General features: G+C 44.7%; 1 protein-coding gene across 1 annotated transcript in view; it reads right to left on the bottom strand.

The window, feature by feature from the left end:
• LOC147011071 (nucleoporin p58/p45-like) overlaps window positions 1–18,825 on the bottom strand; it is a 54,357-nt gene extending 35,532 nt beyond the window's left edge. The window contains exons 1-7 of the mRNA XM_085859052.1: window positions 18,341–18,825; window positions 14,255–14,382; window positions 13,050–13,139; window positions 5,590–5,757; window positions 4,391–4,513; window positions 4,017–4,044; window positions 3,823–3,888 (exon numbers count right to left, since the gene is read on the bottom strand). Coding sequence (XP_085715178.1) covers window positions 3,823–3,888; window positions 4,017–4,044; window positions 4,391–4,513; window positions 5,590–5,757; window positions 13,050–13,139; window positions 14,255–14,382; window positions 18,341–18,399 — 662 coding nt within the window. The 5' untranslated portion in view covers window positions 18,400–18,825. The remainder of the gene's footprint in view (window positions 1–3,822; window positions 3,889–4,016; window positions 4,045–4,390; window positions 4,514–5,589; window positions 5,758–13,049; window positions 13,140–14,254; window positions 14,383–18,340) is intronic.
• Between the last annotated feature and the right edge of the window lie 764 nt (window positions 18,826–19,589).

The raw sequence follows: 19,589 nt of genomic DNA, 5'->3' as shown, positions 1-19,589 counted from the left end.
GATCATCCTCCAGCGACCATCGACGAGCACGTGGTCAATCCCCTTTGCTCCAACACCAGCGTTGGAATACCAAATACAGGAATGAGCCTGTGGACGCTGAAACCATATTCCAGCCACCCTAAATCCACGACTTCTTGCAAAGTCAAGGAACTTAGTTCTATTGTGGTTCCCATTTCCAGACCCATGGGGACTAACACATGTCTCATAACCATCCCTATCTCTGCCAGTCGATGCATTGAAATCCCCCAAGAATGGAAGAATATCTCACCTGGTGCACTGATCAACCACAGATTCGTGCGCAGCATGGAATGTGTCCATGATGAGATCACTCACCTCAGTCGGAGCATATACAGAGACCAGGGAAATGACACCCAAAGAGAGACGAATCCTTAGACTCATAATACGCCTGTTGACCGGTGTTACCTCAATTATCATTGGAGTCAGCTTATTGGATACAGTTACAGCAACTCCTTGGGCATGGTAACCATTTGAGGGACCAGACGAATGGTATGTGTGACCACCCGCCATGATCTCGCCACTAACCGGTCTCCGAAACTCAGAGAGTGCTGCAATACCGATGTTTAATTGCTTGAGCTTGGATAACAGAGACAGGTGATCATCCTCTCTTGGGGATAGGACATTCCAGGCACCCACCCGAAGGGACCACCTCAGTTAACTCAAGGAGACCGCCAGCTGGTGGACGATACCTCAGTACCACCCTGACACACACTACCGCAATCCAGCCCGGGAAGGTTTCCCTGTGTTTTTCCTCCTATCATCAAAGAGTGGGGGTTCCAAAGGCTTTGCCCCAATCCCATCATCTAGTGAGCTGCCCTGTGAAGGGCAGCTGCACAGGAGGTACTCACATGGAGTGGGTTTTCAGTTTTCTTTCAGAATGAAGTGTTTTTTGGTGGCCGGAGTGCAAATCCTCCTAACCTTAATAAAAATAAAAATAAAAATAAAAAGTAACCCAACTGCAGGAGGACGTCCGCAGATAAAGTTGGGCACTATATACGGATGGCTGTTGGCTCACAGGAGCTCCTATGGCCAGGACACAGAACAGATTTCAAATTCCTGCCATTTCCAGTCAGGTATCCTGCATCAAAGTGGTGACCCATTCAAGATTGGTTCTGTTGCCTCGAAACGTTTATCAAATCGTGGTGATACATCCCGGAGCTCCGTAAAGAACATCGGCCTCCAATTATTATTCAATGTACCTGTCCAGCAGGTAATAAGTGTATTTAAATTGGCTCCAAATAATATATTGTTACGGTTGTGGAAATAGATGGAAGGATATAAAAGGGAGTTTAGCATTGTGTAGAGTTCCTTGGTCCGTGGACGAGTAGAAAGCAACTCAATGTAACCAAGTTAGGGAATCTGTGAGCTTAAGTGTTTTGTCACCACACGAGGGGTGGTGCAGTGTAAACTAGAACGGGCACTCGGTAGAGTGCATACCTTCGCCGCCGCTACTTTTTCCGGGCACATTTGAAAAACGTCATTTAAAAACGTCCATGACGTCACAACTATCAGTCCGATGGACGTCAAATTTGGTGTTAGACGTCATTGAGGGCAGTCCAACAAAATGGAATGATAAACACTGAAAAAAATCGAAAGTTTAAAAATGACGTCATCTTGTGACGTCATTTTGACGCACTTCCAATGACGTCACTACCAATCGCGGACTACCATCCTGAAAGCTCTTATTTCACGGAACATTTTAACGTTGGTTTCATGTCAATAGCTCTATTAAATCTGAAGTTATGCCTACAAGTATATTTTGACCTTGAGTGTGACCTTGACCTTGACCATAGAGTTAATTTGCAAAACCTGTTCATAAATAAGCAGATATTTTGGTACTGATCATAATGCCTGGATTTGGGACAATTTCCTTTACAAATTACATAGATATTTGAATATAAAATATCAGGACATTTTAGCCACAATTGAAAAACGTTATGTTCAAACGTCAATGACGTCATAACAGTCAGTCCGAACGACGTCAAATTTGGTGTGTGACGTCCTTAAGCTAAGTCCTACAAAACGGTATGATCAAAACTGATGAGGTCGAAAATTGAAAATTTACGTCATATTGTGACGTCATTTTGACGCACTTCTGATGATTCATGTCAAATCTGACACCATGTACCCGAAAGGTATTTCGTCATGGAACAATATGGCGTTGGTTGCATGTCGATAGCTGTCTTATGAAGGAAGTTATGCTCAAAAGTTTGTTTTTGACCTTTTCATGACCTTGACCTTTGACCCGATGGCTCCCAAAATCTAATCAAATTGTCCTTGGATAATCACGAATCATCCCACCAATTTTCATGCAATTCGGTTTAATACTCTGAGTTATGCGAATAACAAACAAACACACATATTCACAAATAAATACACAGCGACCAAAACATAACCTTTCGCAGAATGCGAAGGTAATTAGCTTAGGGAGTGAGAATAAGTTCCCCAATACGTGATTGCCCTCTGTGATTTTCCCTATTTCCCAATGTTTTTATATCTATTTCAAGCCAGGAAGTAAAGCTGGGAAACGTGTCCCCGAAACCACAACAAACAGGAGAAGCCCCGCCTCCCCGGGTTTAGGGGTGAGCAAGCCACGCCCATGGAGGGGGAGGATATAGAGCGCACAGGGAGGAGGGCGAGGGAGGTTCCTACTGCATAGGATCGGAGATCGGTGCAATTGAGGTCGAGGGCAGGCAGGCTTGGGCACGTGTGGATTGTGGAAGGCTGCTGTCTGGATGGAATGGGAGATCGGCAGAACACACACACCAGGTCGGTGTGAGGTTCGCATAAGGCAGGTGGCACCTTAGGAAAGTGGAAGGCTGGCACATTTTGAGCCTCCGTGTGGAAAGCTGCTTGTGGATTGCTTGGCGTACGTTTACCCGGCTACGAGTGACCGTGCCATTTTGTGCACGTGTGCACGTGCTGGTAGAAGCGCTACCCATTCCAAGTTTGACAAGGACCAGCTCTGGGCCAGGCTGAGTGCCAGTATACTTAAAAAGGGGGGGGGGTTCTTTTCATTTTTTTCACCCTTTGTCTGTATTTGCGTCTGTGTGCGAGGCCTCGACAGTGGGATTTCTTTATTTAATATTATTATTACAACCTGTTGAATTATTGTCTTTGTAAATATTTGTGCATGTTCATTAAATGTATTTATTTTGAAGAAATTGTATTCGTCCATTTGTAGTGGGTTCGTGGATAAACCCCCTGGACATCAGTTCCATTCTCCATGCTCCTCCACCTATCCGCCATGCCTTTAGAGCACGTGTTAAAATCTCCGTCGATCAACGTGTCTGCCTCCTCTTAATAAGGAACCACTCTGTAGTCTGGGGGCTGTCAGTGTTAACCGCCTGGCTCTGAGAAATTTGGGTCGAGGGGTTAACCTGGGCCGGCCACCCCTGAAACAATAATGCCTATAAATGATTTCATGAATCTTGGATACTGGAGAATCCTTTTTAAATTTTTTTCTAAATAACATGAGAAATTATTTTGGTACTTTTCTGGTCATTTATTTTCACACAAAAAAGAAGCAAATGTCATTTAGTGCAGGTAAGAAGTAACAATATTACTTCAAATGCACTTTCAGGAATCTTATGAAGTTTACACAACTTTTTGTTACTTGATGACGTATCGATTAAACTCCTCCGTAAAACCCCACCGATGCTTGTTGGAAGTGGATCACAATTCCAACATGGGATTTAAGGATCTTTTTTTTCTTTTTCACAAATCAGAATTACAATTTGAGACAGCACAAGTGAAGTCTGAACCTAGCATAATTTGCAAAGAGTAAATGCAACCGCAACTTACTGGAATTCCTCAACATCCTTAAGGATTTCAGGAGGTAAGACTTGCTCCTTCAGTGCTTTTCCATTCCTGAACGGTGACAAGAAAACGACACATTCACCGCAAAAATTACAAGGCGAGCCTCACTTTAACATTCTTTTCTTCTTCTTTTTTTCCTGACACATGCCAACATTTTATATGAGACAGAGATAACTTACTCGGGGCGACCTCCCATCGATTTGTCATCTGCAAAGTAACAACAAAAAAATTACCATATTAAAAATAAAATAATCAATCAATATAGCACAGGTATGGATGATGCAAGATCTTAATAGGATTTTCTTTCCACAATTACATTTATGAACGCAGACTCTCTCCTTCCCTCGACAAAAAAAAAACTTTCCTGCTTTCTGGTATCTGCCTCGTTACTGAGAACTCTTCTCACAAGCAACGCCACAAGAAGGCCATGCCAATCGTCCTCACCATGAACCTCGACCAGTGGTTATGGTCATGGGTCAACCATTCCTGACCGTTTATACAATCCACTGCAAAGCCTTTTAACCCCCTCCTCAAAGACTCGAAGCTTCCACACCTTTTCTGAATGAAGAGGCAGAGAAATCGATCCCTCCAAGACCTTTACTGATGGTAGTAGTAGTGGATGGAGCCACAGCAAGGCCCAAACCGCCAGAAGGCTGCAAGCCTAAGCTCAATCCAGCTGGTGAAGTAACGGGTTGTCGGCAGTTAAAAAGAGAAAGAAAAAGGCTTTGATTACACATTCCAAATTCATTAGGATTTATATCGATGCTAAAGCAGCATGACAGCCAATTTGGCCTCTTAAAGCCATCGTACCCTTTAAGCACAGTGTGTGAAGATGGATGGGGGGGGGGCAGATAATAAGTTTGCACAAGCAGCTGATGCTGCAGGGTTATCTTCACACTATGTCCAGACAATGGTGTGCTTTTGTTGACCATCAGCAATATGCATTTTTCTTTAAACAAAGCTATATTAGAAACACCTGTCTAGACTACAGATAGCAAGTGGTTTGGTATTCTTGGAGGTGCCATGACACCAGGTTACACTGCTTGCTATTTCATTGTGCTGGCTGTTGGGGCAGCACCTGGTACACTAGAAATTAATGGACCAGGTTGTTTGCAGGTTTCATGTGAAAGGCCTTTTTCGGATATTACGGGCAACATATTGTATTCTATGCACGGACACGCGTGCATTTGAGTGCTGAGAATACTTGAAGGGGAAACTTTACTTTGCCAAGAACAAAATTAAAAATTACTTGTATAATCGAGACAATCTCATCAACAGTCTTTTCAGGAAAGAGAAGGCATATCCAATCAATACATTTGATGCAAAGACAAAGGATTAAGTCCAAAGTTTCAATCACAGATCCTGTCTTCAAATGAGAGGGTGAGGGATTACAGAGAAATGAGAGGGTGAGAGTAAGGACAGAGGGTTATGAAAAATGGAGGGGAGGGGGTGGGGAGGGGAAGAGAATAATTTGGGGGAAGGTACATGGTGGGTGTGGTTGAAGCACATGACTGCAAAAGGCCAAGAGAACTACATTTTATTATTCTCTTGCATGATCCCAGTTGAGGACCAATATGTGCTTTAAATGTCAGAGTTCAGCTTCTGCTCAAATGACAATTTTAACGGTGAGCAATACCTTCAATTTTCTTAATAAATTACTTTTTTTTTCTAGCGACACAGAATAATTTTCCGAATCATAACCAGCGATGAATGCAAGATTTTACAGCTTGCATGGACATTCACAACACCAACCAGGAGCCGCTGTGCCGGTGGCCCCGAACAATGACGTGCCGAGCGAAAGGCCAGTAGGGGCAGCACCTCCTAAGGTTAGGCCAGTCGAGGCAGCAGTTGCAGCTGCTGTGGAAGTTCCACCAAAACCGAGAGGAAAACCTCCTGGAGCGGTGTTCACCGGGGCTAGACCTAAGTAAAGCAAGTTCAGGAAATTGAATGAGGATTGTTATAGAAAAATGAAGACTGCACAATCGAAATAACCCCACAGGCATAAGTGCTTCAGCTCCATAAAAAAATTAAAAAAAATAAAAATATATATATAATAATGATGACTTACGATAAAAGAAGAAAGTTTTGTGCTACCAGGTAATCACAGAAGCAAGAAACATGCAAATATAAACTTAAAAAATATAAACTTAAACATAAATTCTGGTGTATTCTCCCCCTCCATCCCCTCCCTTACCTCAATGGCTGCACTGCTAATACCGCACGTGAAAAGGCTGAATGCCTAAACTCAGTGTTTGCATCAAAATCTTGCTTCAAAAACCCATCGCTTTCTCCACCTACCTTACCCAGTCACACCCAACTGTCCCTGGACTCTGTGTCCTTTTCTCCTGACAACGTGGACAGCAGCTGCTTGCTGTCAAACCTCGACTCAGATTCTGCAACCAGTCCAGACGGCATCAGCCCACTTGTCCTAAAAACCTGCTGCTCTGCTCTTGCTCACCCTCTCTCTGTTCTATTCACCCTCTCATTTGCTCAAGGTCATCTGCCATCTGCTTGGAAATCAGCAAACATTACTGCCCTGCATAAAAAGGTGCAAAAACAGATCCCTGCAACTGCAGACCAATCAGCTTTCTCTCAATCATCAGCAAGGTTATGGAATCCATGATCGCTTCAGATATCAAAAATCCTTCCTCTTTTCCAATGGCCTGATTTCCAATCATCAATTTGGTTTCAGACCAGGTCACTCTACCCTGGATATGCTGCTTCTGCTCTCACAACAATGGATGGAGGTCCTCAATGCCGGAACTGAAATCAGAGCCATATCCCAAGACATATCGCGTGCTTTTGACACGGTCTGGCACCCTGCCCTGCTCACGAAACTCTCTTCCTATGGTATCCAAGGCCATCTCCACTCATCGCTCGCAGACTTCCTCTCCTGTCGCAGTCAACGTTTGGCCCTAAATGGAGTTCTTTCATCCCCTCTTCCTGTCCAGGCTGGAGTTCCTCAAGGTAGTGTTCTGGGCCCTGCTCTTTTTCAGGTTTTCATCAATGATCTCTCCGACTCTCTGGAAAATTCTCTTTATCTCTTTGCTGATGACTCCACACTCTGCCGCACCATCTGTCATCCCTCAGACCGGCATGCAGCAGCCTCTTCACTCTCTGCAGATCTGGATAAAATCACAAACTTGTCCAACACGTGGAACATGTCTTTCAATCCGGACAAATCTCACACTCTCACTATGTCTCTTCGAAAGGACCGTTTAGAAAACTCCCCCATCCATTTTCTTAACAATCCTCTGGAAGAAGTCCTTTCTTTCAAGCTTCTGGGTCTCACGATTTGCCATGATTTTTCCTGGGAAAGCCACATTTCAAACCTGGCCTCCAAAGCCAGTCGCCGAATGGGAATCCTCCATCGTGCAAAGTCCTTCCTCGGCCAACCTGAGCTCCTGACTACTGACAAAGCTTTCATCTGCAGCCTGATGGAGTACTGCTCTCCCCTCTGGGCTGGTACTCCTGCCTCCCACCTTTCTCGGCTTCACGCTGTGGAAACCAAGGCATTTTGGATCACTGGCATCTCCCACGATGAGGCTGAGTCCTTGGGCCTCTCACTCTCTCACCGCAGGCAGGTCGGTGGTCTTTCTGTCTTCTACCATCTCCTCTCCAGTCTTGCACCCCCCCTTTTCTCTCTGCGATTTGTCCCCACCACATTTGTGCAGGGCGCTCAAGGTCTGCCCACAACCCCCTTCTGGTAGAACTACCAAAATCACGAATCACTGCTCACCTTCACTCTTTCATTCCTCTTTTTCCCACCTTTGGAATAAACTCCCTCACTCTATTCAATCCCATTCTTCCCCCCAGGCCTTCAAAACAGCTGTTCACCACCACCTCTCATCATCCCCCATCCCAATCCTTGATCTTTTCTACCCCCGTTAATCCACGCCAAGCCCACCTCTTTCAAATTCCCTGCTTTCCTTCTTGAAAGTCCCTGTAATGTCCATGTTGTATTCTCCATGTTTCCCACCCCATCCCTCTCCCTTCCACAGATCTCCTAATGTCTTTGTTCTCCACCGTTTTGTCCTTTCCACTCAGGCCCCTCTTGTCTAATGCCCTCTTGCTGTGCGTTGTGTTAGCTCTCATACGAGCCTCGACAAGGTATACAAAAAAAAAAAAAAACCAGGTTAGACACACGAACACAATTCACCTGGACAATAAAAAACACCCCCTGATAAATTGGACTTCAATTATCATTCCGCAAGAGATGCTCTTTCATTGCAACATCGAAGGGGAATGCGAGATGCGCAATTTCATTTTTGTTGTCAAGCTGGCTATATTAAATAAACATAGGGTCGTAGTTCATGAACTGGTCACCCTAAAAAGGCGGAGTTGTTACATGTTTTTCAAAACATCCACTTTCCACTTTGACTACAGACCAGAAAAACCACAGATATCTAGATATCTTAGTATGAGAAGAAAGGTAATTTTGTCTAGTTTAATGTGGAAGAAACAAAAATAAAAAATATGCAATAGTTTTTGTGTAACAGGCAAATAAGCGATACAAGTCAGGGGTGGAGTAAACAGGCGGAGGCGGCGGATGTGGCGGAGGCGGCAGATGTGGTCAGTCAAATTTGGAATAAACTGAATTTATTTCAATCATTAAGCTTTAATCTCATCTATTTTGTTATTTGTTTAACACTTGAGATGTGCTGTTGCATGATGCAAAATTGATTATTCAACTCGTTATTATTCAGCAAACCCTGACCAATATGTACAAACTCCTAAAAGAGATCTAGTAAATATCTTTACATAGTTATGTATCTAGCAGATTCTCAGGATTAATTTGGCACTTGAATTGTCCAAAACGGCCAAAGGATAACTGATCCACATCCAATTTACTCAGAAAGGGTGAATTCGAAATAAACGCGAAAATGTGTTTTCCTTGTAATGCATTATCCATTAAAGTTCATAATTAAAAATACCATATTCGCCGTTAATTAGTGGTTTTTGCTAAAAAAAATAATTCTCACAAGTGCATGTAGCTTGGTGATGTCTATCAACACAGTGAAAACTGAAATATTGAATATTTTGACCCTGTAATGCAAATGATGACCAGTTCATAAACTACGACCATAGACGTCATTTGTAAGTTTGCAATTGGTTGCATCTGATCTCCCGTTTTCCAGCCCCCATCTTTGTTTCAATGTCTCAAAGTGATTATCAAAATGCCTCTTTCCGCACCTTCTTAACTTAAACGATGTTTCGAGAGAGAGATGAAGACCATTGCTTTCGCATCTTCAGAAACATAGGGCTGCTGAAGCAGTTTTTCATTGGCTCAGGGCACAATCCTGGACGGGTCGCCACTCCGACACAGGAAAGCGAACTCGAATGGCTCATTCTTCTCAGTAAGCTGGTCCTCATTTTGCCGACCTCGGACGGATGACGGACTGAGTCAACCCACCTAGTGTTATTTATCGGCCCAACAGGGGCTCAAACTCAGGATCCTAATATCTTAAGCCAGCCACGTTCACTGTTATACTGACACCAAGCTTCTCTTGAGAGACTACAAATGTAAATGAAGAATCTTATTTATATGTATTGCAATTTACAAGGATACATTCATCATGATAAACGACAAACTTCAATAAATAAGAGAACGTTGGTCAATAGTGGCACCAGCAGTAATTTCAGCATTGTTTATTTATTTATTTATAGAAGTGAGGATCATGGCAGAGCAAAGTACATCCGACAGTGGTACAAACATAGTAAAGAAATGAATGAACAGGATAAGAAGAGATTGCAGTGCACTGCTTCCTTGAAGCCTTTGCAAGACCAGTGAGATGGAACAAGCAGGTGGATTCATCGACAGGAGGAGCGAGGAATAAGAGTTGAGGTGTGCAGTCAATCACTTCAGAAAGGGGAAACGGAACATGCTCAAAAAGTGTTTTGTTTTTTTTTCAACGAAATTGAGAAGAGAAAAAGGCAATGTACCAACAGTGAAGAAGTGGCTCAAATCCTGGGGAATTGAATGATTAGGAGAGGAGGAAGGGGTTGGGACACAGTAACAGATCCGAACTAGAAGGGCACTCGGTAGAGCGCATATCTCTGCCCTGCATTGCCTGATTGTCCCAATCTCTCAATGGTGAAGAATCACTTAAGACATGATCAGATCTGGATCATCACCAAAATCGAAGCAACTCTTCCTTGTCACACACCCAACGTGTCCACCAAGTTTTGTCCGAATCCGTCCAAAACGTTTTGAGATATCGTGCTATATATAATTTTTGGCTCCATCTCTCAAAGGTGAAGAATCACTTTAAAAAACATTAGAGTAGCCGGATCCGGATCCCGATCTTCGCCAAAATATAATCTGTTCGTCCTAGTCACACATCCCAACCTCTCCACTAAATTTCATTCGAATCCGTCCATAACTTTTTGAGATATCCTGCACACAAACAGACAAACAAACAAAAGAAAAAGACATCGTGCAGAGCACGATGCTTGCAAGATCCACCCCCTCTCCAAAGGATGCCATGGATACATCAAATTGTCCATTTCATCAAGATTAAAATTGACAATCTTAATCAAAGCTCAAATCAATTGGATAAAAATTGATGATTTAGAAGTTTGACCTTGACTTAACCTTTGACTAAAAAAATTGCTTTCCCAATTCAGTGATGGACTATGCAAATCCTGTTCAACTTTCAAATCAATCGGATGAAAATTGATAATTTTTCAGTTGAAAATCGATTTTAGAAGTTTCACCTTGAGTTGACCTGTGACCTTTTGATCTCAAAAATAGTTGGTTTCCCAATTCAGTAATGCACTATGAAATTGCTATTTCATTTTCAAGTCAATCAGATGAAAAGTGACGATTTTAGAAGTTAGACCTTGAGTTGACTTTTGACCTCAAAAATAGTTGCTCTCCCAATTCAATGAAGCAATATGCAAATCTTATTCAAATTTCAAATCAGTTGGATGAAAAAATGACGATTTTAGAAATTTGACCTTTGACCTCAAAATCAAGAAGCTTCTCAATTGAGACTACCTCTACAACTTGGTAAAGTTTCATGATGATTGGTTTAGAATTGTGACCTGAAGGCGATTGACAAACAGACAGAAAGAATAACAAAATTGACTGACCAATATACTTCAAAATTCTTAGAATTTTCAAGTAACAGACAGACAGACAGACAAACAGACAAACAGGGGTGAAAACATAACCTCCTTCCACCTTCGGTGGCAGAGGTAACAAGGCCTGGACAAGGAAACGCGAACCCAGCACGAAAACCCACGTGAAGGCACTCAACGAGATGCACCAACACATTACATTCACATCAACAAATAAAGACCAGCAATTAACAAAAACTTTTCAACAAGACAGGTACTGCATCTCGAACAGGTATGCTCGGCTTTCGAAAACAGCCTCCCAGAGGAAAGAAGATGGTGTCCGGCTGAGAAAGAAACTGGCACTGGAAGCTGTTAGGTTGCTTCACCAGGAAAATCCAAGGCATTTCTGCAGCAACTAATTACTTCACCCATGCTGACATTCCACAAAACATAATAATCACAATTGCATCTTCGTAATCCTGTGCAGAGGAAGCAGACACGCCTAATACTGTTGCGGGGCTGGGTATTAGTGGCGAGCACGACCGCTAGAGAGAGCAGTAGAGTTGGCTCCCACCGAACACACGGAATTTAGGTCGTGACTCTCGGATAAGTCCGAAAGGAACGGGTCCCTTACTCGACCATGAATCGTCAATAATTTGACTGCGTGGGGTAGGGTCAATTGCCAAACTTCAATATACCCAATTACCCACGCAGCAAAGCTACCGGGGAATTCACACCCTCGACGGACCTCGAGCGGAACAAGCCGTTACCGTGCCAGAACCCGAGCGGAGGTTACCAAGGCCCATCGGTCCAAATGAACAATTTACTGCCTCGCGATTTCTCAACACACACCGTGCTAAGCCAATGAAAGAAATACAGAAACGAGCTGGAATATTTAACAGATATTTATTTACAATAGGCAGGGAGATACAGAGCAGAGTTAACAGAATAAAAGTAATGCAGGTATGTACAAGGCACTCAAACAATTCTACTTACAGGACGGCACGCACGCACGCACACACGCACACACACACACGAAATGGTGGCCATGGCCTTTATTGATACCGCCAGCTCGGAGGGAATGTGAGTTGGAGGTAAGAACCTGACTTGGACCTTCCCGCTTCATGCGGTTCTCCGCGATCGGGCCCGGCGGGACTCGAACCCGCAACACGATTCCGCTCCAAGCACCAGGTACGGAGGATAGCGTCAGGCGCTGGCAAGCTCCACCGGAAAAATCAGGCGACGAGGCAGGCAAAGCAAATCAGCTCGGCAGGCAGGCAAGCGATTCTCCTCCGACCTGATTCACGGTGGGAAGACTCAGACTCTCAGCCTCAACCAACGAACCCTCCGACTCTCTCACTCGGTCGCCCCCACACAACTATATATTTTTCTTGACAGGTGGGAGGGATCTGTCTCGTGCCATTCCCCTCATTGGACAGGCGTGTCGGGCGATCTCCCGGCCGTTCGAGATTGGTCGGGGGGAGGTGCTCATGTCTCCGCCCCTCGGCCAGGAAGTCGAGCAGCAATATTTTGCGTTGGCTCCCCATTGGCCGAGAGGGGGCAGACGTGCTTGCACCCCTCCGATTGGCTGAGAGGGCGCCATGCCCATATTTGGAGCGAAATCCAAGACGCCAACATCCGAAGAAACCCCGCCTGGCACATTGGACTCCGCCCACGTACGTGCTGACACGCACACATGCAATGGTGCCGGTGGAGGATGGTGGAAGGAAGCGAAGGCAGGTGTCGTCGTTGTGAAGTTTAAAATGTAAAAAAACTCACAGCGCACGTACAATTAACCACCCATTAAACATAGGACGGGACCCTAACTAGAAACACATACTTACCGATCGATATACTGGAGCTGATCAATAGGACCTGGCTGTTGTGTGCAGTAAGCTTCCAAATTCACAACAATACTACTTCAGGAGTGATGCTTGTATCACATTCACCTTTCACACATCCAATGCAACAACAATGCGATAGATATGCAATTGCTCTGTACTGTGATTCTGGTCATAACAGCAGACATTTATGCACATCTGGGAGAAGAAGAAGAAGCTCGTCTAACTCATGCGGACTCGACAAGCAAGATAATCCCTTTTCACCTCCATTTAAAGAAAACAAACAAACAACAAACAGGCACAACATACCTCCCAGTGACAAAGTTGGAGCGGTAGTTATTGCTGTGCCAAAAGTGCTGGGGATGGAGAATGGGACAGCAGATGCCGTTGGCTTGAAACCTAAAAACAGGAAAAACCAGAAGGGCACTCAGTAGAGCGCATACATATCGGGCCCATTACATTTTTGAAATATGCGATATATCGCTTTTGGCCCCATCTCTCAATGGTGAAGAATCACTTTTCCAATAAAAATTAAATAACTATCATATCCAGATCCGGATTCGGATCTTCACCATAATCAAATCAATTCTTGTCACACACCCAATGTGTCAACCAAGTTTCGTCAAAATCCGTCCACCACTTTTTGAGATATTGTGACATACATCATTTTGGCTCTATCTCTCAATAGTGAATAATCACTTAAAAAAATTCGAGAAGTTGCATCCAGATCCGGATCTTCACCAAAATATAATCAGTCATACTTGTGACACATCCAACCTGCGCACTAAATTTCATCTGGATCCATGCACAACTTTTAGAGATATCTTACACAGACAGACAAACAGACAAACAAAAAGACGTCATGCAGAGCACGATACTTGCAAAATCCATAAAACAATTTTGATCTCAAAAATAATTGGTGGTTGAATTAAATGACCGAAGATGCAACTCCTTTTCAAATATCAAGTCAATCGGATGAAATTTGACAACTTTAGAAATTCAGCCTAAGTTGACCTTTTGGCATATGTGGACCTCAAAAATAATTGGCTAGTTGAATTCAGTGACCTGAAATATAAATCTTCTTCAAATTTCAAATCAATCGGATGAAAATTGAGGATTTTAGAAACGCCACTTGAATTGACATTTGGCCTATGTTGACCTTTTGACCTCAAAAACAATAGGCTTCTTCCTTATGACAAACTCTACCATGTGGTGAAAGTTTTGTGAAGATCGGTTTAAATTTGTGACCTGTAGGCGAATGACACAAAGAAACAGACAAACAGAATAACAAAATTAGCGAACCAATGCACTTGAAGACTCTTCAATATTGCAAGTAACAAACAAACAGAGAGGAGTGAAAACATAACCTCCTTCACCTTCGGTGGCGGAGGTAATGAATAATGTAAAAAGTTCTGAACGTAAAGTCCAATTTCAAACAAGGTAGTTTGCCAAATATTCTCTGCACATGCAAAGTAGTGTAAAGAGAGTAGGCTGTTGAAGCTTGAAGGCCTCACCAGTGGTTGCTGTGTTGCCAAACAGACTAGGGGTGCTGCCAAATGGTGTGGCAGTGTTCACAGTAGGGTTGGAAGAAGCAGCAGCAGCTCCTCCAAAATTAAATGCAGGAACGGAAGCCGTTGTGGTCCTGTGTGAAAGAAAATCAATGGCGTGGTCCGTTCATCATTCATCGGTTCTCCGGCGAAGCACAGTAGCCTGTGCGTGCGAGTATCCACACGAGACAGCAAAATTATGTGCATCTTCTTCATAGCAAGGATAAAAACATGGCTCGTCTAATAGTCCTGCAGCGCGTCCTGCAGCTCACCTGGATCAGAAGGAACAGTCACTCAACAGTCAGGAGCAACTGGATCAGGAGCCTCCAGACATTGCTCAATCACAAAAGCTCACCTGACTAAAGTCCAGGTGAGCTCATGATATCTCACCCTCCCCCCCCCCCCACGAGACCCTGATTTTTTTTTTTTTAATGCCGTCAACAAACTTTGGAACATCACGGGTGATGAAGGTTGTGGTCAAGCTTCATCAAAATCATGTGTGTAGTTTCTGAGAAGAAAGAAAATACCTCTTTTGGGGAACAACCCCCGATTTCTTTTTATTAATGGCGTGAATAAGCTTTGGTACATCATGGGTGATGAAGGTTGTAGTCAAGTTTCATCGAAATGGTATGTGTAGTTTCGGAAAGGAGCAAATACTTATTTTGATGGGTTAACCCCCCTCCCCTCCGTGTAAACACCTTCGATGAGCGCAGATTTGATGCGGTCAATACACCTTCGTTGGGTATCAAATAAGAAGCTTGGGGCCAAGTTTCATCAAAATCATGTTTGGCTCAAGTGATAATGACTGAAGTCTTTACTAACTGACTCAATCACTCACCTCAGACATTGCTCGATCACATAAGCTCACCTGACTAAAGTCCAGGTGAGCTCATGATATCTAAACTTCTGCTTTGTTGTCAGGAAATCGTCTTGATCGGCTTCAAGTTGAAACCAAGAGCATGTGAGAGCAAGGCCTCTCAGCCCCATGGGTTAAGGGGCAAGATCAAGGCAAGTAGCATGACATTTTGATGTGCATGTACAGCCGTTTTTACAGCCATTTTTCCCTGCTGAGCATGGGTTAGCTTTTCTTGAGGCAATGTTTTATGGCCGGATGCCCTTCCTGACGCCAACTCTGGTCGCCTCTTACGACACACAAGGATATGGTACACCTATTCTAACCGGGCCATACACCGGGACCAGAACACTGGTACTCATTTTGCCGACCTCAGAAGGATGACAGGCTGAGTCAACCTCCTGGTGTAAATTCAGTGGACAACGGGGCTTGAACTCAGGACCCGAGGATCCCAAGCCGCCACCCTAACCACTAAGCAAACACCAGGCTTATTTGATGTGCATGGTGTTGAAATAATTAATCTGCATGCTCTGTACAGGTGAAGGTGCGCCATATCCCAAAGTCTATATCAACTCCAACCACACTAAGACACGCAACTGTGTTGTCTGTTTGTTTGTCTGTCTGTTTGTCTGTCTGACTGACTGAGAGATACATTCGGTCATTACTTTATCAATCTCAACCAAACTTGCCAGGGGGACTACAAGGCTCACAAGACACAGATTGTAGCGACTTCATTTGCCACCCCCCTCCTCCCCAAGGGAGTTTTCCATCTTGGACAAACGCCGTGCCAAGGTGTATAGATAGCTTATCCAAGGTTCCTTTGAGTAACAACGGATGTACTAGTTATTCCAATTCCTCAAAACCAACCGACGTCGTGGAAAGAAAAACGAAATTGCATCATATTTGAAGCAGACTCAGTGGTTGTAACGGTTGGAGCACCCGCTCTGAGTCTGGGAGAATGATGGTCCGAATCCCGGGCGAGTCGTACCAAAGACTTTCGATAATGATCCGTGCTGCTCTCCTCACTTGACGCTCAGCATTTAAAAGGACTAGTGCATGCCCATACGTGTGTGGCCGTACACTCATATAAAAAAAAAAAAAAATAACTTTCAAACCGTGTGCCAGAAACAACAACCGCACAGGCCGTTCCTTCGCTCTCACGTGCCCGTACATGCAAAAAAAACAAAAAACTTTCAAACAACCACACAGGCCGTTCCTTCGCTCTCGTAAATGACGACTGGATTGGGGCATTGTGCTTATCTATAAATGCGGATAAGAAATCGAGAAATTATTAGAATACAGTAAGTCATCACCATCCGGAAGTGGTGCGTGCCCGTACGGAATGTTCACATGCATTCCACGAATTATCGCTTGCATTGAAGTAACAACTGCTGTGATACTTATACACACAGAGTTAATTAAAATCCAAATTAAAATCTAGTTTACCTCCCCTGTCTTTGCTTGCGATGACATTCGCTGCCATTGAACATTGCCACTCCTAAGGCGCCCTTTCCCCATCGGCCAGGCCTATGCAGCAACGTGTCCTGTCATTGGTTTGGTAAATAAATGGCCATAACTTGGGAACCACTTGTCCGATTAATATCAAACCTTGAAAAGGCACATACTCAGGTCCCCAGCAATATACCTGGCAAGTTTCAATTAGATCGGACCAGTGGTTGTCGAGAAACAGCGGTCTCGCTCGCGCGCGCGCACGCACGCACGCACGCACGCACGCACGCACGCACGCACGCACGCACGCACGCACGCACGCACGCACGCACGCACGCACGCACGCACGCACGCACGCACGCACGCACACACACACACACACACACACACACACACACACACACACACACACACACACACACACACACACACACACACACTGCTGGAATTATAGATAGACTAGTGCATGCCCGTAGGTGCGTGCCCGTACGTGCAAACAAAACAACAACAAAAAAAACTTTCAAATCACATGCCAGAAACAACAACCACACAGGCCGTTCTTTCGCTCTCACGTGTCTGTACGTGCGTGGCCGTACATGCAAAAAAAAAAAAAAAGCTTTCAAACCGCGTGCCAGAAACATCCACCACACAGGCTGTTCCTTCGTTCTCGCGTGCCCGTATATGCGTGGCCGTACGTGCGTGGCCGTATGTGCAAAAAAAAAAAACTTTCAAACAACTACACAGGCCGTTCCTTCGCTCTCGTAAACGACGACTGGATTGGGGCATTGTGTTTAAGAAAATCGAGAAAGAATAAACTACTCATCACTATCCGGAAGTTCACATATCGCAGTTACGATTATTTGCAATTTAGTTTTAATGGCCAATTATTCAATTAGCGCCAACGTATTTTGCCTTTTCGCAATGTCATCGCAAGGAAAAACACAAAGAGAAGAGGGGGGGGGGGAGAACTTGCGTGCAAAAAAAAATTTACTTCCTGCTTCGGAGCATACCAGCGAACTCTGTTACCAAAATTTATGCACCGTCTAATATGAAAACTATCATAACTTTGGGCATTGTGTTTATCTATAAATACGCATAAGTAATCGAGAAATTATTAGAATACACGAAGTCATCATTATCCGGAAGTCCGTACGTTGTAACCCGTAATGGGGACCGCGGCTGAGGTTCTCTTCCCCCATCGGTCACGCCCCCGCAGCAACGTGTCCTGTCATTGGTTGATAAATAAATGGCCATAACTTGGGAAGCACTTGGCCAATTAATATCAAACCTTGAAAAGGCACATCCTCAGGTCCCCAGCAATATACCTGGCAAGTTTCAATTAGATTGGACCAGTGGTTGTCGAGAAACAGTGGTGTCACACACACACACACACACCTGGAATTATAGACAGATGAGCACCAACAAGCAACCATAACGCAGGTCCTCGTCGTGCGTTGAAGTTCTTTGGAGGGGGAACCTCAGGTTCGGGTGTAAAACGACCGAAGTACCAGAGGACGAATATCTAATGTTACTTGTGGAGGAAAAGCTCGTGAGGAAAATGACAGTTGCACCTCAGTTACAACTGTCATTCAAAACTGACAGTTACACGAGCGTTATCTTTATTACGTGCCGGGAATAAGTGACAATTTTAAATTGGTCGACTCGGTTTGGGAGTCTGAGCAAGACCTGAAAAAAAAACAGCAAACATGACGTCGAGTAATATCTGTCAGAAAATACCACAAGTCGCTCACCCTCCGGTTCCGAAGCCAAAGGTGTTTGTCCCGCCAAACCCGAAGCTTGGCGTCGCCATGGCGACGGACTCCTCGGCCTGTGAGAGGGACGACCAGCGGGACTCGCTCGGTTCCTCACACGAAACGAGGAAGTGGAGCTTCGAGACTGCTCCCGAACTCTGAGAAATATTTTAAAAACCGAAGCAGTGACGTCCGCAGAACTTTCGTCCTGCTCGGGAATTGTCAACCAGTCACTTGGATTCCTTCAGTCGGTATTTTCCATCCGTCGATGAAATTCTCTTGACGAACTCAACTCGTTACACAGAGAACGCCATTGCGCGCCTCTCGGACCTCTCGGCTCTCTTCCGCCAGAATGTTCATTTCGAATCGATGTTCCGTGAATAAGAATGAAATATCTGTCGTTCGAGGACGATCCTTTCAAACACAACTAACGAGTTTCGGCAGACGGTGGTGGCGCTGATATTTAATGGATAAACGTCTGGAAATGTGCTGACTAAACAACACTGCGACAGCGCATACACCGCCAAAAATATATAATGTTAAAATAATGACGTATGATTCCTGGAAGATTAAAATAAAAAGCGATTTTAGCGACAATGAAGATAATACGTGAATTAAATTTATCGGAATACAACAATCATGGATTGAGGGTTGAGGTTGAACCGTTTTTTTTTTTTTTTGACTTCTTGTCAGATCAGGCACTTTGAACAAGTTTCAAATTCGCAGGGACACGGCATGAGCGACACAGCTGCACTTCAGTAATGATACTGTTGTGTTGGTGCGCCTGATAGGACCACGGATGCATCCAGCAATACTCATGGAGGCGTAGCCAGGGGAACAGGCACGTCCAAGGTGCTGCGTGCCTGGCAGGGTGACGTGCACGCTTGGCAGGACCACGGGCACATCCAATAACACTCATGTAGGCGTAGCCAGGGGAACAGGCACGTCCAAGGTGCGGCGTGCCTGGCAGGGCCACAGGCACATCCAATGACACTCATGTAGGCGTAGCCAGGGGAACAGGCACATCCAAGGTGCGACGCGGCCGACAGGGTGACGTGCTCGCTTGGCAGGACCACAGGCACATCCAATGACACTCATGTAGGCGTAGCCAGGGGAACAGGCACGTCCAAGGTGCGACGCGGCCGACAGGGTGACGTGCTCGCTTGGCAGGACCACGGGCACATCCAATGACACTCATGTAGGCGTAGCCAGGGGAACAGGCACGTCCAAGGTGCGACGCGGCCGACAG

The sequence above is a fragment of the Eptatretus burgeri genome, chromosome 16, assembly GCF_056783735.1.
Source record: "Eptatretus burgeri isolate ZD-2024b chromosome 16, Ebu_testis_v1, whole genome shotgun sequence".
NCBI classification, from domain to species: domain Eukaryota; kingdom Metazoa; phylum Chordata; class Myxini; order Myxiniformes; family Myxinidae; genus Eptatretus; species Eptatretus burgeri.
This window is presented reverse-complemented; position numbering and strand designations above follow the sequence as displayed.